The sequence below is a fragment of the Bombina bombina genome, chromosome 7 (genome assembly GCF_027579735.1).
Source record: "Bombina bombina isolate aBomBom1 chromosome 7, aBomBom1.pri, whole genome shotgun sequence".
NCBI lineage: Eukaryota > Metazoa > Chordata > Amphibia > Anura > Bombinatoridae > Bombina > Bombina bombina.
Genome location: NC_069505.1, coordinates 16,933,520 through 16,961,515, shown reverse-complemented (window position 1 = coordinate 16,961,515; position 27,996 = coordinate 16,933,520). Strand labels below are relative to the sequence as shown.

The following is a 27,996-nucleotide window of genomic DNA, read 5'->3' as shown; positions in this document are numbered from 1 at the left end:
TGGATTTAAGAACAGTTTAATGTCTGAGCATTTAAAGTCAAAAAGCCTTAAGAATAAGAATGGAAGAATAAAATAAAAGGGAGATTTATGCAACTAAAAACAAAGGAAACGCAAGAGATATTTATATCACGCGGTGTACGGTTCACATTTCTTCCCATTAACGGATATTTGATTCCTCCATGATTTTTCCAAGATTAAAAACTGACATTTTTCCATCTAGAAGACGTAGACAAAAAGAGAGGGAGATGGGAAATAAAATTACTATTCTATTTGTTTAAATAAATTAAAATTCACACAAACTCAGCATTAGATAATTATTGACTAATTCATTTTAAAAGGAAGATTCCACGTCTTAGACTGAAAATTAAATTGCAGCTGATTGAATAATTAGGATTTGGCCTATATTTAAAGGGACAGTCTAGTCACAAATAATTTTTCATGATTCAGATAGGGAATGTAATTTTAAACAACTTTACAATTTAATTGTATCAATACATTTGCTATGTTCTCTTGGTATTCTTAGTTGAAAGTTAACCCTAGGAAGGCTCATATGCTAATTTTTAAGCCCTTGAAGGCCGCTTCTTATCTGAATGCATTTTGACAGTTTTTCACCACTACAGGGCGTTAGTTTGTGTGTGCCATATAAATAACATTGTGCTCACGCACGTGTTGTTACCTAGGAGTCAGCACTGATTGGCTAAAATGTAAGTCTGTCAAAACAACTGAGATAAGGGGGCAGTCTGCAGAGGCTTAGATACAAGGTAATCACAGAGGTATAACTGAGATAAGGGGCAGTCTGCAGAGGCTTAGATACAATGTAATCACAGAGGTAAAACTGAGATAAGGGGGCAGTCTGCTGAGGCTTAGATACAAGGTAATCACAGAGGTAAAACTGAGATAAGGAGGCAGTCTGCAGAGGCTTAGATACAAGGTAATCACAGAGGTAAAACTGAGATAAGGTGAAGTCTGCAGAGGCTTAGATACAGGGTAATCACAGAGGTAAAACTGAGATAAGGGGCAGTCTGCAGAGGCTTAGATACAAGGTAATCACAGAGGTAAAACAGATAAGGGGGCAGTCTGCAGAGGCTTAGATACAAGGTAATCACAGAGGTAAAACAGATAAGGGGGCAGTTTGCAGAGGCTTAGATACAGGGTAATCACAGAGGTAAAACTTTGATAAGGGGGCAGTCTGCAGAGGCTTAGATATAGGGTAATCAAAGAGGTAAAACTGAGATAAGGGGGCAGTCTGCAGAGGCTTAGATACAAGGTAATCACAGAGGTAAAACTGAAATAAGGGGGCAGTCTGCAGAGGCTTAGATACAAGGTAATCACAGAGGTAAAACAGATAAGGGGGCAGTCTGCAGAGGCTTAGATACAGGGTAATCACAGAGGTAAAACTGAGATAAGGGCAGTCTGCAGAGGCTTAGATACAAGGTAATCACAGATGTAAAACTGACATAAGGGAGCAGTCTGCAGAGGCTTAGATACAAGGTAATCACAGAGGTAAAACTGAGATAAGGGGGCAGTCTGCAGAGGCTTAGATACAGGGTAATTACAGAGGTAAGACTGAGCTAAGGGGCAGTCTGCAGAGGCTTAGATACAAGGTAATCACAGAAGTAAAACGGAGATAAGGGGGCAGTCTGCAGAGGCTTAGATACAAGGTAATCACAGAAGTAAAACTGAGATAAGGGGCAGTCTGCAGAGGCTTAGATACAAGGTAATCACAAAGGTAAAACTGAGATAAGGGGAGCAGTCTGCAGAGGCTTAGATACAAGGTAATCACAGAGGTAAAACTGAGATAAGGGGGCAGTCTACAGAGGCTTAGATACAAGGTAATCACAGAGGTAAAACTGAGATAAGGAGGCAGTCTGCAGAGGCTTAGATGCAGGGTAATCACAGAGGTAAAACTGAGATAAGGGGGCAGTCTGCAGAGGCTTAGATACAAGGTAATCACAGAGGTAAAACTGAGATAAGGAGGCAGTCTGCAGAGGCTTAGATACAGGGTAATCACAGAGGTAAAACTGAGATAAGGGGGCAGTCTGCAGAGGCTTAGATACAAGGTAATCACAGAGGTAAAACTGAGATAAGGAGGCAGTCTGCAGAGGCTTAGATACAGGGTAATCACAGAGGTAAAACTGAGATAAGGGGGCAGTCTGCAGAGGCTTAGATACAGGGTAATCACAGAGGTAGAAATGAGATAAGGGGGCAGTCTGCAGAGGCTTAGATACAAGGTAATCACAGAGGTAAACTGAGATAAGGGGGCAGTCTGCAGAGGCTTAGATACAAGGTAATCACAGAGGTAAACTGAGATAAGGGGGCAGTCTGCAGAGGCTTAGATATAAAGTAAACACAGCGGTAAACAGTGTATTAATTTAACAGTGTTGGTTTTGCGTAATAAAGGGATTATCTATCTTTTAAAACAATACAAATTCTGGTGTAGACTGTCCCTTTAATATGAAGTGTACTAATACACAATTCAGATACAGACTATACTTATAAACAACTTTCCAATTTACTTATAATATTAAATTTGCTTTAGACATTGTTATACTACTACAAATACTATTAAACGCTTGTGAGATAAATGTTAAGTATTAGACAGTAGTTTAAAGGGATGTTACCCAAGTGCTGAATGACTTGAAAGTGATGCAGTTTGTCTGTAAAATGCTGACTAGAAATTATAACATGAACATCTTTATGTAAAAAAGATTTTTTACATCAAAATTTCCTCCTCAGCCACATCCTGATGTAAACAGAGTTTTAACAGCCAATTAGGATGCTTGTCCTGGGACTTGCAAGGGAACATGCATCTGGCATGTGCAGCACAGTCACTTTATTTTCTCAGTTTAATATGAAATCTGTCCAAAAAAATGATGGCAAAATCCCATGAGATAACATTTAACGGGCACAGCAGTGATGATGCTGATTGGCTGTTTGTTTTCACCATGCAGATGAAAGTATAAAAGCTGAAGGATAACTGCTCCCCCTGGTGGCATAAGGAAATGATGAGGTAAAATATCTTCCTTTTTTACATAGAGATGTTCAGGAGATATTTTTATTCAAACATGTTCCTATCATTCGTATGCACGAGCAGCATTCACTTCATTTGCCCCAACATAATGTGAAGTACAAACTGTTTTACTATAATCTGAGACTAATACAGCAGTATCAGCAGTGTACTTCCTGTTAAAGGGACACTGAACCCATTTTTTTTCTTTCATGATTTGGCTAGAGCAGCAATTTTAAGCAACATTCTCATTTACTCCTATGGTACATTTAGCCACCAATAGGCAAGCACTACCCAGGTGCTGAACCTAAAATGGTCCAGCTCGTAAGCTTACATTCCTGCTTTTTCAAATAAAGATACCAAGAGAACAAAGAAAAAGACAATAGGAGTAAATTAGAAAGTTGGTTAAAATTGATTGCTTTATCTGAATAATGAAAGAATAAAACTGGGTTCAGTATCCCTTTAATGCTCATTGGCTGATAGGTACTTCCTGTTAATGCTCATTGGCTGATAGGTACTTCCTGTTAATGCTTATTGGCTGATAGGTACTTCCTGTTAATGCTCATTGGTTGATGGGTACTTCCTGGTAATGCTCATTGGCTGATAGGTACTTCCTGTTAATGCTCATTGGTTGATGGGTACTTTCTGGTAATGCTCATTAGCTGATAGGTACGTCCTGTTAATGTTCATTGGCTGATAGGTACGTCCTGTTAATGCTCATTGGCTGATAGGTACTTCCTGTTAATGCTCATTGGTTGATGGGTACTTCCTGGTAATGCTCATTGGCTGATAGGTACTTCCTGTTAATGCTTATTGGCTGATAGGTACGTCCTGTTAATGCTCATTGGCTGATAGGTACAATGAGAATGAGCAGGAAGTGCACAGCTGTATTAGTTTTGATTACAAAAATAACGTGTTTGTGTTCAGCTATTTTATGCGAGTGACAGAAATCTTTGAGTACAATGTCTCTTTTACATTTATGGAAATGACTAGGATGACACCATTTGTAATTATTACCATTTCATCTGAATCGCTGGGGAGGGAACATTCCTCATTTTCAGGTTTCTCCTCTTTCAGACAACCAGTTTTCTCCATAATCAGATCCAGGCTAAAATTGATTCCATTAACAACCTTTGGAGAGAATGACAGATTTGGTTTAAATACGAGATCCGTGGGGTTGGGTAACAGTGTTCCTATACGTGCAACGTACACTGTGATGTTGCTATATTGTTCTATATTTCTGTCATTGGATTCCAGGCTATAATGTGGGACAGTACAGACACTCTTAAAGGGATATTAAACACTTTGAGATGTTTATTTAAAATGATAAATCTCATATATATAAAAAAAAACTCTTCAATATACTTTATTATTTATTTTGCCTCCTTTTCCTGTAATTCCATTCTGAAATTGTGAGCTTTTCAGTTCCTGATAGAAATGGAAGTGCAGAACATTGTTATATCACACACAGCTAATGGCTGCACACTCTAGTGACCTATTTATAACTGTCTCTAATTGGCCACAGCAGATAATATAACTTAAGTTACAACATGAGAGGTGATAGTAGAGCGCTGGTACAAATGGAATACCACACAACTTACAGAGTGAGAAGATCCTTCGTTCGTCTCGGTATAGTTTAAATGTTAGGGGGGTTAGGGTAAGTGCGCTAAAAAAGCCAAAGGTATCAGAGAAAATTTAGTTCCTTCTTAGTGTTCGTTTAGTGAAAAAATTTTTAGAGAGAGATATTGTTTATACAATATGTAACATACATCCTAAGATTTGTATATACTTTGTTATATTGGACAGTAATCAAAGGAAAAGACTTGTAATATTTTTAATTATATGTGCTAGGATTGCTCAAATGGTGATTAGTTATTAAAAATAAACTTTTCTAAGTGATATCGTGAAAATGTCGCTATGAAAACTAGTGTGAAAAAATGGTTAGGTCCTTACTAATATTCAAAAAATAATCGAAAAGAATCTCAAAAAAATCTCAGAAAAAATATATATATACTTATGTGTCAAAACTGCTCACATAAAGTGGTGTAATTGGTTAGAAAAAAACTGTAATATTGTCAATGGCTCTGTTTGAAAGTTTAAATTAACGAGTTCGGAGCTGCATAAAAGTAACAAGTTCCCAATCAACCTATTGAAAGATCCCTTATACAATAACTACACACAGATGTATAAATCTCACCTATTTATTATCAGATAAAAAGTTTAAAATTTTAACAAGGGGACGTCTCCCCAGATAAACAACATAAAAATATTAAGTAAAACGATCTCTGTAGTGAACTACTAATAAAAGAAGCTGAATTGATCTATAAATACGACACTCTACACCCTAAAGGTCTGAACTCCGAACTCACCGTTCCTTTTTGAATCATAACAGCATTTATAACAAGCAATGTTATAAGATTCCTCTTTGAAAGAGATAAGATACCCTTCTATATATTTTTTCTGAGATTTATTTGAGATTTTTTTAGATTCTTTTCGATTATTTTTTGAATATTAGTAAGGACCTAACCATTTTTTCACACTAGTTTTCATAGCGACATTTTCACGATATCACTTAGAAAAGTTTATTTTTAATAACTAATCACCATTTGAGTAATCCTAGCACATATAATTAAAAATATTACAAGTCTTTTCCTTTGATCACTGTCCAATATAACAAAGTATATACAAATCTTAGGACGTATGTTACATATTGTATAAACAATATCGCTCTCTAAAAATTTTTTCACTAAACGAACACTAAGAAGGAACTAAATTTTCTCTGATACCTTTGGCTTTTTTAGCGCACTTACCCTAACCCCCCTAACATTTAAGTTACAACATGGCAGCTCCCATTGTTTTATAGACACTAAAACTTTACAGTTATTTTGTCACTATTTACACAACTAATGAAACTTTATAAATACATCTACACGTTATTCTCAGACTAATATTTTCTTTGAATGCCTCATATCTAGAGTTTATTTACAGTACAATTGCACAATATGCATAACAAAAATACAATGTAATAATACTTAGACTTAGATTCCATAGCTGTTGTAGACTGCATAATGTAGTGGTAATAACAGGTCTAGGGAGATGTTTTATGTTACCAGCAGTTTTCACAGTTTACGACAATGGAAACGAGACCTTAGTCTGAATTTCAAATGAGCAGTAGATTTTTTTTTTTGGGGTCAAATTTCAAAGGCAACCACAAATGCACAAATAAACTGTGCTAAGTAGGAGCTGGTGCCTCTGAAAGTGTGCATATATAAAACGGTTCATATAAAAAATGCTGCTTTATCTGACTCATTAAAGTTTAATTTTGACTTTAGTGTCTATTATATGGATATAAACAAGCAAAAAGAGAATGCTGTAATGTGTTAGAGCATGTTATTATTGCAGCATTGCTTGCATGTAACTATGGGCGAGATTATGAGTGTGCACCGACCCATGCATTACTGCCCCAACCCGTGTCTTACTACTCTATCCCATGCATTACTGCCCCAACCCGTGTCTTACTACTCTATCCCATGCATTACTGCCCCAACCCGTGTCTTACTACTCTATCCCATGCATTACTGCCCCAACCCGTGTCTTACTACTCTATCCCATGCATTACTGCGCCGACCCGTGTCTTACTACTCTATCCCATGCATTACTGCACTGACCCGTGTCTTACTACTCTATCCCATGCATTACTGCCCCAACCCGTGTCTTACTACTCTATCCCATGCATTACTGCCCCAACCCGTGTCTTACTACTCTATCCCATGCATTACTGCACCGACCTGTGTCTTACTACTCTATCCCATGCATTACTGCACCGACCTGTGTCTTACTACTCTATCCCATGCATCACTGCACCGACCTGTGTCTTACTACTCTATCCCATGCATTACTGCACCGACCTGTGTCTTACTACTCTATCCCATGCATTACTGCACCGACCTGTGTCTTACTACTCTATCCCATGCATCACTGCACCGACCTGTGTCTTACTACTCTATCCCATGCATTACTGCACCGACCTGTGTCTTACTACTCTATCCCATGCATCACTGCACCGACCCGTGTCTTACTACTCTATCCCATGCATTACTGCACCGACCTGTGTCTTACTACTCTATCCCATGCATTACTGCACTGACCTGTGTCTTACTACTCTATCCCATGCATTACTGCCCCAACCCGTGTTTTACTACTCTATCCCATGCATTACTGCCCCAACCCGTGTCTTACTACTCTATCCCATGCATTACTGCACCGACCTGTGTCTTACTACTCTATCCCATGCATTACTGCACTGACCTGTGTCTTACTACTCTATCCCATGCATTACTGCGCCAACCCGTGTCTTACTACTCTATCCCATGCATTACTGCGCCAACCCGTGTCTTACTACTCTATCCCATGCATTACTGCACCGACCCGTGTCTTACTACTCTATCCCATGCATTACTGCACCGACCCGTGTCTTACTACTCTATCCCATGCATTACTGCCCCAACCCGTGTCTTACTACTCTATCCCATGCATTACTGCACCGACCCGTGTCTTACTACTCTATCCCATGCATTACTGCACCGACCTGTGTCTTACTACTCTATCCCATGCATTACTGCACCGACCCGTGTCTTACTACTCTATCCCATGCATTACTGCCCCAACCCGTGTCTTACTACTCTATCCCATGCATTACTGCACCGACCTGTGTCTTACTACTCTATCCCATGCATTACTGCACCGACCTGTGTCTTACTACTCTATCCCATGCATTACTGCCCCAACCCGTGTCTTACTACTCTATCCCATACATTACTGCACCGACCCGTGTCTTACTACTCTATCCCATGCATTACTGCCCCAACCCGTGTCTTACTACTCTATCCCATGCATTACTGCACCGACCCGTGTCTTACTACTCTATCCCATGCATTACTGCACCGACCCGTGTCTTACTACTCTATCCCATGCATTACTGCCCCAACCCGTGTCTTACTACTCTATCCCATGCATTACTGCACCGACCTGTGTCTTACTACTCTATCCCATGCATTACTGCCCCAACCCGTGTCTTACTACTCTATCCCATGCATTACTGCACCGACCCGTGTCTTACTACTCTATCCCATGCATTACTGCCCCAACCCGTGTCTTACTACTCTATCCCATGCATTACTGCACTGACCCGTGTCTTACTACTCTATCCCATGCATTACTGCACTGACCCGTGTTTTACTACTCTATCCCATGCATTACTGCACCGACCCGTGTCTTACTACTCTATCCCATGCATTACTGCACCGACCTGTGTCTTACTACTCTATCCCATGCATTACTGCACCGACCTGTGTCTTACTACTCTATCCCATGCATTACTGCACCGACCTGTGTCTTACTACTCTATCCCATGCATTACTGCACTGACCTGTGTCTTACTACTCTATCCCATGCATTACTGCGCCAACCCGTGTCTTACTACTCTATCCCATGCATTACTGCACCGACCCGTGTCTTACTACTCTATCCCATGCATTACTGCACCGACCCGTGTCTTACTACTCTATCCCATGCATTACTGCCCCAACCCGTGTCTTACTACTCTATCCCATGCATTACTGCACCGACCCGTGTCTTACTACTCTATCCCATGCATTACTGCACCGACCTGTGTCTTACTACTCTATCCCATGCATTACTGCACCGACCTGTGTCTTACTACTCTATCCCATGCATTACTGCCCCAACCCGTGTCTTACTACTCTATCCCATGCATTACTGCACCGACCCGTGTCTTACTACTCTATCCCATGCATTACTGCCCCAACCCGTGTCTTACTACTCTATCCCATGCATTACTGCACCGACCCGTGTCTTACTACTCTATCCCATGCATTACTGCACCGACCCGTGTCTTACTACTCTATCCCATGCATTACTGCCCCAACCCGTGTCTTACTACTCTATCCCATGCATTACTGCACCGACCTGTGTCTTACTACTCTATCCCATGCATTACTGCCCCAACCCGTGTCTTACTACTCTATCCCATGCATTACTGCACCGACCCGTGTCTTACTACTCTATCCCATGCATTACTGCCCCAACCCGTGTCTTACTACTCTATCCCATGCATTACTGCACTGACCCGTGTCTTACTACTCTATCCCATGCATTACTGCACTGACCCGTGTTTTACTACTCTATCCCATGCATTACTGCACCGACCCGTGTCTTACTACTCTATCCCATGCATTACTGCACCGACCTGTGTCTTACTACTCTATCCCATGCATTACTGCACCGACCTGTGTCTTACTACTCTATCCCATGCATTACTGCACCGACCTGTGTCTTACTACTCTATCCCATGCATTACTGCCCCAACCCGTGTCTTACTACTCTATCCCATGCATTACTGCACCGACCTGTGTCTTACTACTCTATCCCATGCATTACTGCCCCAACCCGTGTCTTACTACTCTATCCCATGCATTACTGCACCGACCCGTGTCTTACTACTCTATCCCATGCATTACTGCACCGACCCGTGTTTTACTACTCTATCCCATGCATTACTGCCCCAACCCGTGTCTTACTACTCTATCCCATGCATTACTGCCCCAACCCGTGTTTTACTACTCTATCCCATGCATTACTGCACCGACCCGTGTCTTACTACTCTATCCCATGCATTACTGCACCGACCTGTGTCTTACTACTCTATCCCATGCATTACTGCACCGACCTGTGTCTTACTACTCTATCCCATGCATTACTGCACCGACCTGTGTCTTACTACTCTATCCCATGCATTACTGCACCGACCTGTGTCTTACTACTCTATCCCATGCATTACTGCACCGACCTGTGTCTTACTACTCTATCCCATGCATTACTGCACCGACCCGTGTCTTACTACTCTATCCCATGCATTACTGCACCGACCTGTGTCTTACTACTCTATCCCATGCATTACTGCACCGACCTGTGTCTTACTACTCTATCCCATGCATTACTGCCCCAACCCGTGTCTTACTACTCTATCCCATGCATTACTGCACCGACCCGTGTCTTACTACTCTATCCCATGCATTACTGCCCCAACCCGTGTCTTACTACTCTATCCCATGCATTACTGCACTGACCCGTGTCTTACTACTCTATCCCATGCATTACTGCACTGACCCGTGTTTTACTACTCTATCCCATGCATTACTGCACCGACCCGTGTCTTACTACTCTATCCCATGCATTACTGCACCGACCTGTGTCTTACTACTCTATCCCATGCATTACTGCACCGACCTGTGTCTTACTACTCTATCCCATGCATTACTGCACCGACCTGTGTCTTACTACTCTATCCCATGCATTACTGCCCCAACCCGTGTCTTACTACTCTATCCCATGCATTACTGCACCGACCTGTGTCTTACTACTCTATCCCATGCATTACTGCCCCAACCCGTGTCTTACTACTCTATCCCATGCATTACTGCACCGACCCGTGTCTTACTACTCTATCCCATGCATTACTGCACCGACCCGTGTTTTACTACTCTATCCCATGCATTACTGCCCCAACCCGTGTCTTACTACTCTATCCCATGCATTACTGCCCCAACCCGTGTTTTACTACTCTATCCCATGCATTACTGCCCCAACCCGTGTCTTACTACTCTATCCCATGCATTACTGCCCCAACCCGTGTCTTACTACTCTATCCCATGCATTACTGCCCCAACCCGTGTCTTACTACTCTATCCCATGCATTACTGCACCGACCTGTGTCTTACTACTCTATCTCATGCATTACTGCACTGACCCGTGTCTTACTACTCTATCCCATGCATTACTGCACCGACCTGTGTCTTACTACTCTATCCCATGCATTACTGCGCCGACCCGTGTCTTACTACTCTATCCCATGCATTACTGCACCGACCTGTGTCTTACTACTCTATCCCATGCATTACTGCACCGACCTGTGTCTTACTACTCTATCCCATGCATTACTGCACCGACCTGTGTCTTACTACTCTATCCCATGCATTACTGCACTGACCCGTGTCTTACTACTCTATCCCATGCATTACTGCGCTGACCCGTGTCTTACTACTCTATCCCATGCATTACTGCGCTGACCCGTGTCTTACTACTCTATCCCATGCATTACTGCACCGACCCGTGTCTTACTACTCTATCCCATGCATTACTGCCCCAACCCGTGTCTTACTACTCTATCCCATGCATTACTGCACCGACCCGTGTCTTACTACTCTATCCCATGCATTACTGCCCCAACCCGTGTCTTACTACTCTATCCCATGCATTACTGCACCGACCCGTGTCTTACTACTCTATCCCATGCATTACTGCACCGACCTGTGTCTTACTACTCTATCCCATGCATTACTGCACTGACCCGTGTCTTACTACTCTATCCCATGCATTACTGCACCGACCCGTGTCTTACTACTCTATCCCATGCATTACTGCACCGACCCGTGTCTTACTACTCTATCCCATGCATTACTGCCCCAACCCGTGTCTTACTACTCTATCCCATGCATTACTGCACCGACCCGTGTCTTACTACTCTATCCCATGCATTACTGCACCGACCCGTGTCTTACTACTCTATCCCATGCATTACTGCCCCAACCCGTGTCTTACTACTCTATCCCATGCATTACTGCACCGACCCGTGTCTTACTACTCTATCCCATGCATTACTGCGCCAACCCGTGTCTTACTACTCTATCCCATGCATTACTGCACTGACCCGTGTCTTACTACTCTATCCCATGCATTACTGCACCGACCTGTGTCTTACTACTCTATCCCATGCATTACTGCACTGACCCGTGTCTTACTACTCTATCCCATGCATTACTGCACCGACCCGTGTCTTACTACTCTATCCCATGCATTACTGCACCGACCCGTGTCTTACTACTCTATCCCATGCATTACTGCCCCAACCCGTGTCTTACTACTCTATCCCATGCATTACTGCACCGACCCGTGTCTTACTACTCTATCCCATGCATTACTGCGCCAACCCGTGTCTTACTACTCTATCCCATGCATTACTGCACTGACCCGTGTCTTACTACTCTATCCCATGCATTACTGCACTGACCTGTGTCTTACTACTCTATCCCATGCATTACTGCGCCGACCCGTGTCTTACTACTCTATCCCATGCATTACTGCACTGACCTGTGTCTTACTACTCTATCCCATGCATTACTGCGCCGACCCGTGTCTTACTACTCTATCCCATGCATTACTGCACTGACCTGTGTCTTACTACTCTATCCCATGCATTACTGCGCCGACCCGTGTCTTACTACTCTATCCCATGCATTACTGCACTGACCCGTGCATTACTGCCCCAACCCGTGTTTTACTACTCTATCCCATGCATTACTGCACCGACCTGTGTCTTACTACTCTATCCCATGCATTACTGCCCCAACCCGTGTCTTACTACTCTATCCCATGCATTACTGCACTGACCCGTGTCTTACTACTCTATCCCATGCATTACTGCACCGACCCGTGTCTTACTACTCTATCCCATGCATTACTGCACCGACCCGTGTCTTACTACTCTATCCCATGCATTACTGCGCTGACCCGTGTCTTACTACTCTATCCCATACATTACTGCACTGACCCGTGTCTTACTACTCTATCCCATGCATTACTGCACCGACCCGTGTCTTACTACTCTATCCCATGCATTACTGCCCCAACCCGTGTCTTACTACTCTATCCCATACATTACTGCACTGACCCGTGTCTTACTACTCTATCCCATGCATTACTGCACCGACCCGTGTCTTACTACTCTATCCCATGCATTACTGCCCCAACCCGTGTCTTACTACTCTATCCCATACATTACTGCACTGACCCGTGTCTTACTACTCTATCCCATACATTACTGCACTGACCCGTGTCTTACTACTCTATCCCATGCATTACTGCACCGACCTGTGTCTTACTACTCTATCCCATGCATTACTGCCCCAACCCGTGTCTTACTACTCTATCCCATGCATTACTGCACCGACCCGTGTCTTACTACTCTATCCCATGCATTACTGCCCCAACCCGTGTCTTACTACTCTATCCCATGCATTACTGCGCCGACCCGTGTCTTACTACTCTATCCCATGCATTACTGCACCGACCCGTGTCTTACTACTCTATCCCATGCATTACTGCACCGACCCGTGTCTTACTACTCTATCCCATGCATTACTGCACCGACCCGTGTCTTACTACTCTATCCCATGCATTACTGCCCCAACCCGTGTCTTACTACTCTATCCCATGCATTACTGCACCGACCTGTGTCTTACTACTCTATCCCATGCATTACTGCCCCAACCCGTGTCTTACTACTCTATCCTATACATTACTGCACTGACCCGTGTCTTACTACTCTATCTCATGCATTACTGCACTGACCCGTGTCTTACTTCTCTATCCCATACATTACTGCACTGACCCGTGTCTTACTACTCTATCTCATGCATTACTGCACTGACCCGTGTCTTACTTCTCTATCCCATACATTACTGCACTGACCCGTGTCTTACTACTCTATCCCATGCATTACTGCACCGACCCGTGTCTTACTACTCTATCCCATGCATTACTGCACCGACCCGTGTCTTACTACTCTATCCCATGCATTACTGCACCGACCCGTGTCTTACTACTCTATCCCATGCATTACTGCACCGACCCGTGTCTTACTACTCTATCCCATGCATTACTGCACCGACCCGTGTCTTACTACTCTATCCCATGCATTACTGCACCGACCCGTGTCTTACTACTCTATCCCATGCATTACTGCACCGACCCGTGTCTTACTACTCTATCCCATGCATTACTGCACCGACCCGTGTCTTACTACTCTATCCCATGCATTACTCCACTGACCCGTGTCTTACTACTCTATCCCATGCATTACTGCACTGACCCGTGTCTTACTACTCTATCCCATGCATTACTGCACTGACCCGTGTCTTACTACTCTATCCCATGCATTACTGCACCGACCCGTGTCTTACTACTCTATCCCATGCATTACTGCACCGACCCGTGTCTTACTACTCTATCCCATGCATTACTGCACCGACCCGTGTCTTACTACTCTATCCCATGCATTACTGCACCGACCCGTGTCTTACTACTCTATCCCATGCATTACTCCACTGACCCGTGTCTTACTACTCTATCCCATGCATTACTGCACTGACCCGTGTCTTACTACTCTATCCCATGCATTACTGCACTGACCCGTGTCTTACTACTCTATCCCATGCATTACTGCACTGACCCGTGTCTTACTACTCTATCCCATGCATTACTGCACTGACCCGTGTCTTACTACTCTATCCCATGCATTACTGCACCGACCCGTGTATTACTACTCTATCCCATGCATTACTGCCCTGACCCGTGTCTTACTACTCTATCCCATGCATTACTGCACTGACCCGTGTCTTACTACTCTATCCTATGCATTACTGCACTGACCCGTGTCTTACCACTCTATCCCGTGCATTACTGCTCCAACCCGTGTCTTACCACTCTATCCCGTGCATTACTGCACTGACCCGTGTCTTACTACTCTATCCCATGCATTACTGCACTGACCCGTGTCTTACTACTCTATCCCATGTATTACTGCACTGACCCGTGTCTTACTACTCTATCCTATGTATTACTGCGCCGACCCGTGCATTACTGCACCGAACCGGTCTTACTACTCTTTCTGGTCACAATTTAAATGCACATAGATGAATTACATCTTTAAATAGAAATGTATTTACAATATACATGCGCCGACCCTTGCATTACTGCGCCGACCCGTGCATTACTGCGCCGACCCGTGCATTACTGCGCCGACCTGTGCATTACTGAGCCGACCTGTGCATTACTAAGCCGACCTGTGCATTACTGAGCCGACCCGTGCATTACTGCGCCGACCCGTGCATTACTGCGCCGACCCGTGCATTACTGCGTTGACCCGTGCATTACTGCGCCGACCTGTGCATTACTGCGCCGACCTGTGCATTACTGCGCCGACCCGTGTATTACTGCGCCGACCTGTGCATTACTGCAGACCTCAGTAATGGGCACAAACTATAATTAAAAAAGTAGATGGCAGTGGCACCTGCGGTATTTTCCAGCAGAACCCTGCTGTTTGAGTAGATTAAAGGGACATTCTGGTCACAATTGAAATGCACAGTTGAATTACATCTTTAAATATAAACATAATTACAATATAAATATATTAGCAAAAATTCTTCTAGTAAACCTTATCACTGTTTTAGTGTTAGCATTTGTCTCTGCACATGCATGTGAAGCATAACTAGATATTCTCAGTGCATCAGCATTTTATATACTGCAGCTGCTCAGTGCACCAGTGGGGCTTGTATCATAACAAACTGAGTCATTACCAGATGGTACCAGCACCTTAGGCTCTCTGGGCAAGTGCTGTGTGTAAAATTCTGGTGCATGGAAAATACACTTTTAGAACAGCTGTAACTTTTATTAGTGGCATTCTTGCTAATACCTGTATGTTACAAAAATGCTAGATCTGTTCCAAACTGAAATCTATCCATGTGGATTCCAATTTTGTCTGGCATGTCCCTTTAAGTATGCTTAAAGGGACATAATACACCTTTCACAAACACCTTATTTCCTGCAGTTATTTTTCAATGGCTAAACTTCACCACCACGTGCGGTATTTGTAGTAGACACAGCTTGCCGATACTATTTAGTTGCTATAAGTTGCAAATGTAGCAGGCTCAGGCTTGTGAAGTCTGCACTTCCTATTCTCAGAAAAGGAAAACACGCATTTTTTTAAAGTTAAATTATAGGAAACGGGATAAAATAAAGATTTATATTGAAGTATATTGCAGTACTATGATTAAATATTTTATATTACAATGTCCCTTTAAAGTTACACTGAACACCTTGTAATTACAAGACATTTCTCTTCACTATAGAATAATATATCAGCCAAGACTTGTTTGCTGCAATTGTTTTTCACTAGCGAAACTCCACAACTTGCCTTATTTGGAGGAGCCACTCGGGGCTTGCTTCTGCCGAAAACAAGGCTATTATGACAGTATAAAATGCATTGTATTGTAGCTGATACATTTTTAAGCCAATTAGAAACATACATGTTGCAGGGTTAGCCTTAAAGTTACATTATATGAAAAGGGGGCAAAATAAACAAATAAAGTATATTTTAAATTATCTCATTATATATAACTAAACATTTAATATAAAAATATCAAGGTGTTTACTGTTCTAGCAGCTATTTGCTATTGTAAATTGTGTCACATGGTACTTCAGTTATAAAGTTTAGGACAAGCACACTCTGGATGCGTCACCTGGCTCTTTATTTCATATCTAATGACGATCATATGGCCGGCTGATGTCATTAGATCCTGTGATGTTTTCCTTGTGTGCTTCACAGATTAAATGATAAAACTCTGGCAAATACTGGGACATAGATAAAAAAGGAGCTTACCAAAAGAGATTAGATGGGTGGGGTGAACAAAGATGCTAGGATAAGAATTGTAAAGAGCACCTAAGAATGTAATACTGTCCAAATAAATGAATAAGGCAAGGGAAGGAGCTGATAAGTGAGGTATGACAAACAAACGCTGCTTGTGTATCTAGTGCATTAGCAAATGTATACGTAGTTACAAGAAAGCATTCTGTGGCTGCTGTGTGACCCTGCAAAACCTTCCCTCAAGGAGAATTTATACACAAGATAATATAACAGGGAACATATAGGTACATGAGACACCCTCACCGGTAACTTATACATGAGACGCCCTCACAGGTAACTTATACATGAGACGCCCTCACCGGTAACTTATACATGAGACGCCCTCACCGGTAACTTATACATGAGACGCCCTCACAGGTAACTTATACATGAGACGCCCTCACCGGTAACTTATACATGAGACGCCCTCACCGGTAACTTATACATGAGACGCCCTCACCGGTAACTTATACATGAGACGCCCTCACCGGTAACTTATACATGAGACGCCCTCACCGGTAACTTATACATGAGACGCCCTCACCGGTAACTTATACATGAGACGCCCTCACCGGTAACTTATACATGAGACGCCCTCACCGGTAACTTATACATGAGACGCCCTCACCGGTAACTTATACATGAGACGCACTCACAGGTAACTTATACATGAGACGCACTCACAGGTAACTTATACATGAGACGCCCTCACCGGTAACTTATACATGAGACGCTCTCACGGGTAACTTATACATGAGACGCCCTCACGGGTAACTTATACATGAGACGCCCTCACGGGTAACTTATACATGAGACGCTCTCACAGGTAACTTATACATGAGACGCCCTCACCGGTAACTTATACATGAGACGCCCTCACGGGTAACTTATACATGAGACGCCCTCACCGGTAACTTATACATGAGACGCCCTCACCGGTAACTTATACATGAGACGCTCTCACGGGTAACTTATACATGAGACGCCCTCACCGGTAACTTATACATGAGACGCTCTCACGGGTAACTTATACATGAGACGCCCTCACGGGTAACTTATACATGAGACGCCCTCACCGGTAACTTATACATGAGACGCTCTCACAGGTAACTTATACATGAGACACCCTCACCGGTAACTTATACATGAGACGCCCTCACGGGTAACTTATACATGAGACGCCCTCACCGGTAACTTATACATGAGACGCCCTCACCGGTAACTTATACATGAGACGCTCTCACGGGTAACTTATACATGAGGCGCCCTCACAGGTAACTTATACGTGAGACGCCCTCACAGGTAACTTATACGTGAGACGCACTCACAGGTAACTTATACGTGAGACGCCCTCACAGGTAACTTATACGTGAGACGCCCTCACAGGTAACTTATACGTGAGACGCCCTCACAGGTAACTTATACGTGAGACGCCCTCACAGGTAACTTATACGTGAGACGCCCTCACAGGTAACTTATACGTGAGACGCCCTCACAGGTAACTTATACGTGAGACGCCCTCACAGGTAACTTATACGTGAGACGCCCTCACAGGTAACTTATACGTGAGACGCCCTCACAGGTAACTTATACATGAGACGCCCTCACAGGTAACTTATACATGAGACGCCCTCACAGGTAACTTATACATGAGACGCCCTCACAGGTAACTTATACATGAGACGCCCTCACAGGTAACTTATACATGAGACGCCCTCACAGGTAACTTATACATGAGACGCACTCACAGGTAACTTATACATGAGACGCTCTCACAGGTAACTTATACGTGAGACGCCCTCACAGGTAACTTATACGTGAGACGCCCTCACAGGTAACTTATACGTGAGACGCCCTCACAGGTAACTTATACGTGAGACGCCCTCACAGGTAACTTATACGTGAGACGCCCTCACAGGTAACTTATACGTGAGACGCCCTCACCGGTAACTTATACGTGAGACGCCCTCACCGGTAACTTATACGTGAGACGCCCTCACCGGTAACTTATACGTGAGACGCCCTCACCGGTAACTTATACGTGAGACGCCCTCACCGGTAACTTATACGTGAGACGCTCTCACAGGTAACTTATACATGAGACGCTCTCACAGGTAACTTATACATGAGACGCTCTCACAGGTAACTTATACATGAGACGCCCTCAAAGGTAACTTATACATGAGACGCCCTCACAGGTAACTTATACATGAGACGCTCTCACAGGTAACTTATACATGAGACGCTCTCACAGGTAACTTATACATGAGACGCTCTCACAGGTAACTTATACATGAGACGCCCTCACAGGTAATATATACATGAGACGCCCTCACAGGTAACTTATACATGAGACACTCTCACAGGTAACTTATACATGAGACACTCTCACAGGTAACTTATACATGAGACGCTCTCACAGGTAACTTATACATGAGACGCCCTCACAGGTAACTTATACATGAGACGCCCTCACAGGTAACTTATACATGAGACGCTCTCACAGATAACTTATACATGAGACGCTCTCACAGGTAACTTATACATGAGACGCTCTCACAGGTAACTTATACATGAGACGCTCTCACCGGTAACTTATACATGAGACGCTCTCACCGGTAACTTATACATGACACGCTCTCACAGGTAACTTATACATGACACGCTCTCACGGGTAACTTATACATGACACGCTCTCACGGGTAACTTATACATGACACGCTCTCACAGGTAACTTATACATGAGACGCTCTCACAGGTAACTTATACATGAGACGCCCTCACAGGTAACTTATACATGAGACGCCCTCACAGGTAACTTATACATGAGACGCCCTCACAGGTAACTTATACATGAGACGCCCTCACAGGTAACTTATACGTGAGACGCCCTCACAGGTAACTTATACGTGAGACGCCCTCACAGGTAACTTATACGTGAGACGCCCTCACCGGTAACTTATACGTGAGACGCCCTCACCGGTAACTTATACGTGAGACGCTCTCACAGGTAACTTATACATGACACGCTCTCACGGGTAACTTATACATGACACGCTCTCACAGGTAACTTATACATGACACGCTCTCACGGGTAACTTATACATGACACGCTCTCACAGGTAACTTATACATGAGACGCTCTCACAGGTAACTTATACATGAGACGCCCTCACAGGTAACTTATACATGAGACGCTCTCACAGGTAACTTATACATGAGACGCTCTCACAGGTAACTTATACATGAGACGCTCTCACAGGTAACTTATACATGAGACGCTTTCACAGGTAACTTATACATGAGACGCTCTCACAGGTAACTTATACATGAGACGCTCTCACAGGTAACTTATACATGAGACGCCCTCACAGGTAACTTATACATGAGACGCCCTCACAGGTAACTTATACATGAGACGCTCTCACAGGTAACTTATACATGAGACGCTCTCACAGGTAACTTATACATGAGACGCCCTCACAGGTAACTTATACATGAGACGCCCTCACAGGTAACTTATACATGAGACGCCCTCACAGGGCTGACTAACTTTACTTAGTTGTGACACAAACATTTCAAAAATGTAAATGAGTGAACGTGGCTAGCATTGCCAGGTGCCTCATATTTAACTGGACAGTCCCATATAGACATATAAATAATTAGACCACAGGCAAAAGAGACTAATCTGAGATCTTTTGTGGGCATATGACTGATTGGCTAGAGAGCAACTGATCTGATCTGGAGAGTGAGACGGGCATATGACTGATTGGCTAGAGAGTAACTGGTCTGATCTGGAGAGTGAGACGGGCATATGACTGATTGGCTAGAGAGTAACTGGTCTGGAGAGTGAGATGGGCATATGACTGGCTAGAGAGCAACTGGTCTGATCTGGAGAGTGGTAACTTATACATGAGACTCTCTCACAGGTAACTTATACATGAGACGCCCTCACAGGTAACTTATACATGAGACGCTCTCACAGGTAACTTATACATGAGACGCTCTCACAGGTAACTTATACATGAGACGCTCTCACAGGTAACTTATACATGAGACGCTCTCACAGGTAACTTATACATGAGACGCCCTCACAGGTAACTTATACATGAGACGCTCTCACAGGTAACTTATACATGAGACGCCCTCACAGGTAACTTATACATGAGACGCCCTCACAGGTATCTTATACATGAGACGCTCTCACAGGTAACTTATACATGAGACGCTCTCACAGGTAACTTATACATGAGACGCTCTCACAGGTAACATATACATGAGACGCTCTCACAGGTAACTTATACATGACACGCTCTCACAGGTAACTTATACATGACACGCTCTCACAGGTAACATATACATGACACGCTCTCACAGGTAACTTATACATGACACGCTCTCACAGGTAACTTATACATGAGACGCCCTCACAGGGCTGACTAACTTTACTTAGTTGTGACACAAACATTTAAAAAATGTAAATGAGTGAACGTGGCTAGCATTGCCAGGTGCCTCATATTTAACTGGACAGTCCCATATAGACATATAAATAATTAGACCACAGGCAAAAGAGACTAATCTGAGATCTTTTGTGGGCATATGACTGATTGGCTAGAGAGCAACTGATCTGATCTGGAGAGTGAGACGGGCATATGACTGATTGGCTAGAGAGTAACTGGTCTGATCTGGAGAGTGAGACGGGCATATGACTGATTGGCTAGAGAGTAACTGGTCTGGAGAGTGAGATGGGCATATGACTGGCTAGAGAGCAACTGGTCTGATCTGGAGAGTGGTAACTTATACATGAGACGCTCTCACAGGTAACTTATACATGAGACGCCCTCACAGGTAACTTATACATGAGACGCCCTCACAGGTAACTTATACATGAGACGCTCTCACAGGTAACTTATACATGAGACGCTCTCACAGGTAACTTATACATGAGACGCTCTCACAGGTAACTTATGCATGAGACGCCCTCACAGGTAACTTATACATGAGACGCTCTCACAGGTAACTTATACATGAGACGCCCTCACAGGTAACTTATACATGAGACGCTCTCACAGGTAACTTATACATGAGACGCTCTCACAGGTAACTTATACATGAGACGCTCTCACAGGTAACATACACATGAGACACCCTCACCGGTAACTTATACATGAGACGCCCTCACAGGTAACTTATACATGAGACGCCCTCACAGGTAACTTATACATGAGACGCTCTCACAGGTAACTTATACATGAGACGCTCTCACAGGTAACATACATGAGACGCTCTCACAGGTAACTTATACATGAGACGCTCTCACAGGTAACTTATACATGAGACGCTCTCACAGGTAACTTATACATGAGACGCCCTCTCAGGTAACTTATACATGAGACGCCCTCACAGGTAACTTATACATGAGACGCTCTCACAGGTAACTTATACATGAGACGCCCTCACCGGTAACTTATACATGAGACACCCTCTCAGGTAACTTATACATGAGACGCACTCACAGGTAACTTATACATGAGACGCTCTCACAGGTAACTTATACATGAGACGCCCTCACATGTAACTTATACATGAGACGCCCTCACAGGTAACTTATACATGAGACGCCCTCACAGGGCTGACTAACTTTACTTAGTTGTGACACAAACATTTCAAAAATGTAAATGAGTGAACGTGGCTAGCATTGCCAGGTGCCTCATATTTAACTGGACAGTCCCATATAGACATATAAATAATTAGACCACAGGCAAAAGAGACTAATCTGAGATCTTTTGTGGGCATATGACTGATTGGCTAGAGAGCAACTGATCTGATCTGGAGAGTGAGACGGGCATATGACTGATTGGCTAGAGAGTAACTGGTCTGATCTGGAGAGTGAGACGGGCATATGACTGATTGGCTAGAGAGTAACTGGTCTGGAGACTGAGATGGGCATATGACTGATTGGCTAGAGAGTAACTGGTCTGATCTGGAGAGTGAGACGGGCATATGACTGATTGGCTAGAGAGTAACTGGTCTGGAGACTGAGATGGGCATATGACTGATTGGCTAGAGAGCAACTGATCTGATCTGGAGAGTGAGACGGGCATATGACTGATTGGCTAGAGAGTAACTGGTCTGATCTGGAGAGTGAGACGGGCATATGACTGATTGGCTAGAGAGTAACTGGTCTGGAGACTGAGATGGACATATGACTGATTGGCTAGAGAGTAACTGGTCTGATCTGGAGAGTGAGACGGGCATATGACTGATTGGCTAGAGAGTAACTGGTCTGGAGAGTGAGATGGGCATATGACTGATTGGCTAGAGAGCAACTGGTCTGGAGAGATGGGCATATGACTGATTGGCTAGAGAGCAACTGGTCTGATCTGGAGATGGGTATATGACTGATTGTCTAGAGAGCAACTGGTCTGATCTGGAGAGTTAGATGGGCATATGACTGATTGGCTAGAGAGAAACTGGTCTGATCTGGAGAGGGAGACGGGCATATGACTGATTGGCTAGAGAGAAACTGGTCTGGAGAGATGGGCATATGACTGATTGGCTAGAGAGTAACTGGTCTGATCTGGAGAGGGAGACGGGCATATGACTGATTGGCTAGAGAGAAACTGGTCTGATCTGGAGAGGGAGACGGGCATATGACTGATTGGTTAGAGAGAAACTGGTCTGGAGAGATGGGCATATGACTGATTGGCTAGAGAGTAACTGGTCTGATCTGGAGAGGGAGACGGGCATATGACTGATTGGCTAGAGAGTAACTGGTCTGATCTGGAGAGTTAGATGGGCATATGACTGATTGGCTAGAGAGAAACTGGTCTGGAGAGGGAGACGGGCATATGACTGATTGGCTAGAGAGAAACTGGTCTGGAGAGATGGGCATATGACTGATTGGCTAGAGAGTAACTGGTCTGGAGAGTGAGATGGGCATATAACTGATTGGCTAGAGAGCAACTGGTCTGATCTGGAGAGTGAGATGGGCATATGACTGATTGGCTAGAGAGCAACTGGTCTGATCTGGAGAGGGAGATGGGCATATGACTGATTGGCTAGAAAGCAACTGGTCTGATCTGGAGAGTTAGATGGGCATATGACTGATTGGCTAGAGAGCAGCTGGTCTGATCTGGAGAGTGAGACGGGCATATGACTGATTGGCTAGAGAGTAACTGGTCTGGAGAGTGAGATGGGCATATGACTGGCTAGAGAGCAACTGGTCTGGAGAGTGAGATGGGCATATGACTGGCTAGAGAGCAACTGGTCTGGAGAGTGAGATGGGCATATAACTGATTGGCTAGAGAGCAACTGGTCTGATCTGGAGAGTGAGATGGGCATATAACTGATTGGCTAGAGAGCAACTGGTCTGATCTGGAGAGTGAGATGGGCATATGACTGATTGGCTAGAGAGCAACTGTTCTGGAGAGATGGGCATATCACTGATTGGCTAGAGAGCAACTGGTCTGATCTGGAGAGGGAGATGGGCATATGACTGATTGGCTAGAAAGCAACTGGTCTGATCTGGAGAGTTAGATGGGCATATGACTGATTGGCTAGAGAGCAACTGATCTGATCTGGAGAGTGAGACGGGCATATGACTGATTGGCTAGAGAGCAACTGGTCTGATATGGAGAGGGAGATGGGCATATGACTGATTGGCTAGAGAGCAACTGGTCTGGAGAGTGAGATGGGCATATAACTGATTGGCTAGAGAGCAACTGGTCTGATCTGGAGAGTGAGATGGGCATATGACTGATTGGCTAGAGAGCAACTGGTCTGGAGAGATGGGCATATGACTGATTGGCTAGAGAGCAACTGGTCTGATCTGGAGAGGGATATGGGCATATGACTGATTGGCTAGAGAGCAACTGGTCTGATCTAGAGATTTAGATGGGCATTTGACTGATTGGCTAGAGAGCAACTGGTCTGATCTGGAGAGGGAGACGGGCATATGACTGATTGGTTAGAGAGAAACTGGTCTGGAGAGATGGGCATATGACTGATTGGCTAGAGAGTAACTGGTCTGATCTGGAGAGGGAGACGGGCATATGACTGATTGGCTAGAGAGTAACTGGTCTGATCTGGAGAGTTAGATGGGCATATGACTGATTGGCTAGAGAGAAACTGGTCTGGAGAGGGAGACGGGCATATGACTGATTGGCTAGAGAGAAACTGGTCTGGAGAGATGGGCATATGACTGATTGGCTAGAGAGTAACTGGTCTGGAGAGTGAGATGGGCATATAACTGATTGGCTAGAGAGCAACTGGTCTGATCTGGAGAGTGAGATGGGCATATGACTGATTGGCTAGAGAGCAACTGGTCTGATCTGGAGAGGGAGATGGGCATATGACTGATTGGCTAGAAAGCAACTGGTCTGATCTGGAGAGTTAGATGGGCATATGACTGATTGGCTAGAGAGCAACTGGTCTGATCTGGAGAGTGAGACGGGCATATGACTGATTGGCTAGAGAGTAACTGGTCTGGAGAGTGAGATGGGCATATGACTGGCTAGAGAGCAACTGGTCTGGAGAGTGAGATGGGCATATGACTGGCTAGAGAGCAACTGGTCTGGAGAGTGAGATGGGCATATAACTGATTGGCTAGAGAGCAACTGGTCTGATCTGGAGAGTGAGATGGGCATATAACTGATTGGCTAGAGAGCAACTGGTCTGATCTGGAGAGTGAGATGGGCATATGACTGATTGGCTAGAGAGCAACTGTTCTGGAGAGATGGGCATATCACTGATTGGCTAGAGAGCAACTGGTCTGATCTGGAGAGGGAGATGGGCATATGACTGATTGGCTAGAAAGCAACTGGTCTGATCTGGAGAGTTAGATGGGCATATGACTGATTGGCTAGAGAGCAACTGATCTGATCTGGAGAGTGAGACGGGCATATGACTGATTGGCTAGAGAGCAACTGGTCTGATATGGAGAGGGAGATGGGCATATGACTGATTGGCTAGAGAGCAACTGGTCTGGAGAGTGAGATGGGCATATAACTGATTGGCTAGAGAGCAACTGGTCTGATCTGGAGAGTGAGATGGGCATATGACTGATTGGCTAGAGAGCAACTGGTCTGGAGAGATGGGCATATGACTGATTGGCTAGAGAGCAACTGGTCTGATCTGGAGAGGGATATGGGCATATGACTGATTGGCTAGAGAGCAACTGGTCTGATCTAGAGATTTAGATGGGCATTTGACTGATTGGCTAGAGAGCAACTGGTCTGATCTGGAGAGTCAGATGGGCATATAACTCACAGGGACTGTAGGAGATCTGGCCTGATGTGAAAGGGATATGGTTGACATGGGCTACATAGTCTAGATCTAAACATGTCCCAACCTACATCTTTATGATTACCACTAGATAGTCATCCAGTATGTTTGTGGAAGATGATTGGCAATACTAAACATGGCCGGTGCCTATATTGGCTCCTAGACAAAAAAGGATCGGTGAGCACGGAACATTCACTGTCTTCTCTGTCAATCAAGATCATGAACAAAAGCGTAGGTACCAATGAGAGACTAGGGGGCCTATTTATCAAATGTCTTGCGGACCTGATCCGACAGTGCGGATCAGGTCTGCAAGACATCGCTGAATGCGGAGAGCAATACGCTCTCCGTATTCAGCATTGCACGAGCAGCTCAAAGAGCTGCTGGTGCAACGCCGCCCCCTGCTGACTCGCGGCCAATCGGCTGCCAGCAGGGAGGTGTCAATCAACCCGATCGGGTTGATTTCTGGCGATTCCTGTCTGCCTGCTCAGAGCAGGCGGACAGGGTTATGGAGCAGCGGTCTTTGTGAAGACTCGCGAGAAACACGGGGCGTCAAACTCCATACAGAGCTTGATAGATAGGCCCCTAAGTATAGATCTGCAACTGTGGTGTGTAAAAGATGCAATAATACATTTGTTACAACAGAATGCTGGGGCCTCACTGCAACCTAACCAGGGCCCTTTATATATTTGTTTTACTTTTGTTGTTATATTAATTAACCCCTCCCCCGTGATTGCATGGAACTCTCTCCCAAATCTTGTGAACGTTCATGAAAAACAAACATTTTCTTTCATGGTTCAGATACAGCAGCAGTTTTAATCAACTTTATCATTTACTCCTATTATCAACTTTTCTTTGTTTTCTTGGTATCTTTTGTTGAAAAGCAGGAACATTATATGGCAGCAGCTTTGAAAGAATGTTTTCCATTTGCAGGAGCAGTAGATGGCAGCACAATTTCCTGCTATATAGTGCTCCAGACACCTACCTAGATATCTCTTCAACAAAGAACAGAGTGAAAACAAAGCAAATTTTATCAGCGAAGTATATTGGAAACAATTTTTTTTAACTTGTATGTTGTTTATTTTAGGGCTTCATATCCCTTTAATGTCATTTATTTATATAAATATGCATAGAAGATAATGATAAATGTTAGTGCTCTGACCCTGGCAACACAAAGGGGTTAAGCACATAGTTAAATTGTGATTGGGAACCTCAGCCAGCAGCTGGTCCTGCACATACACAGCTGTGGGGCCAGTCAGTAGTGGGAGTCATAACCCCCCCCCCCCCTTTGTATGGTGTTAAACGCATAGACTTCATTTTAGAGCTACAAGGCCCTTTTAAAGGGATATGGAACCCAGAAATGTTTCTTTGCGACTCAGACTGAGCGCATTATTTTATAAAAAGCTTCCACTTCTTTTATCAAATGTGCTTAGCTCCCATGATATTCTGTGCTGAAGATACCTGGGTAGCATCTGGTGCACTATATAGCAGGTAATAGTGCTGTCCTCTAGGATTTCAAAACTGCTGCCATATAGCGATTCAGACACGTGCACGCTCCAGAGCTTACCTCCCTTTTTTAACAAAAGATATAAAGAGAACGAGGAAAACGTGATAATAGGAGTAAACTAGAAAGTTATTTAAAATTGCTGCTCTATCTGACTCATGTGTTTCATGTCCCTTTAAGCACTGAGATTGGCACAAACAATAAACTAAGCATTTAATGTAACGTTATTAGTAGGATCTCTGCTCTCCTGAGCCAGTTACAGAGAAGAGGAACTGGTGAGACTCACTGGCCCTACTGTACCTGCATGCTGGCACCGAGCACCTCTTTGGCGTGGAACCAATAGTTGTTGTCGCTTTCTTGATTGTAATTTTTCTCTGCAAATTGGGCCAGGGCCTTGACTTTCTCCAAATTGACCGGCAAGTTCCTCCAACCTCCCAACTGTTGGACATATTTTGGCTTCACAATTTCCTCCACCACCTGAGCTGAAGTGTGTCCCAGAGGAAGCAGCAGACACAGTAGAAGCAGCATTGTTGCTGTAGTAGGATCCTCTCTGCTTTACTAGATGTCTGATGTTGTGGGAGGCTGCACCTTATACACAGGCTA

The 27,996-nt window shown here is 44.2% G+C and overlaps 1 protein-coding gene across 1 annotated transcript; it reads right to left on the bottom strand.

Moving 5' to 3' along the window:
* Positions 1–27,996, bottom strand: LOC128665773 (cystatin). The gene is made up of 3 exons (XM_053719966.1): positions 27,694–27,996; positions 4,025–4,138; positions 1–216 (listed from the first exon to the last, which is right to left on the bottom strand). The coding sequence occupies exons 1-3, from the start codon at positions 27,919–27,921 to the stop codon at positions 127–129; spliced, it is 432 nt and encodes a 143-aa protein (XP_053575941.1). The 5' UTR covers positions 27,922–27,996; the 3' UTR covers positions 1–126.

Bases quoted from the DNA above. Each gene is read 5' to 3' on its own strand.
- LOC128665773 (XM_053719966.1), bottom strand. From the start codon at position 27,921: ATGCTGCTTCTACTGTGTCTGCTGCTTCCTCTGGGACACACTTCAGCT. The intron at 4,139-27,693 runs GTACAGTAGGGC...TTCTCTCCAAAG, and splicing joins TGCTCGGTGCCAGCATGCAG to GTTGTTAATGGAATCAATTT. The intron at 217-4,024 runs GTAATAATTACA...TACGTCTTCTAG, and splicing joins CCAGCGATTCAGATGAAATG to ATGGAAAAATGTCAGTTTTT.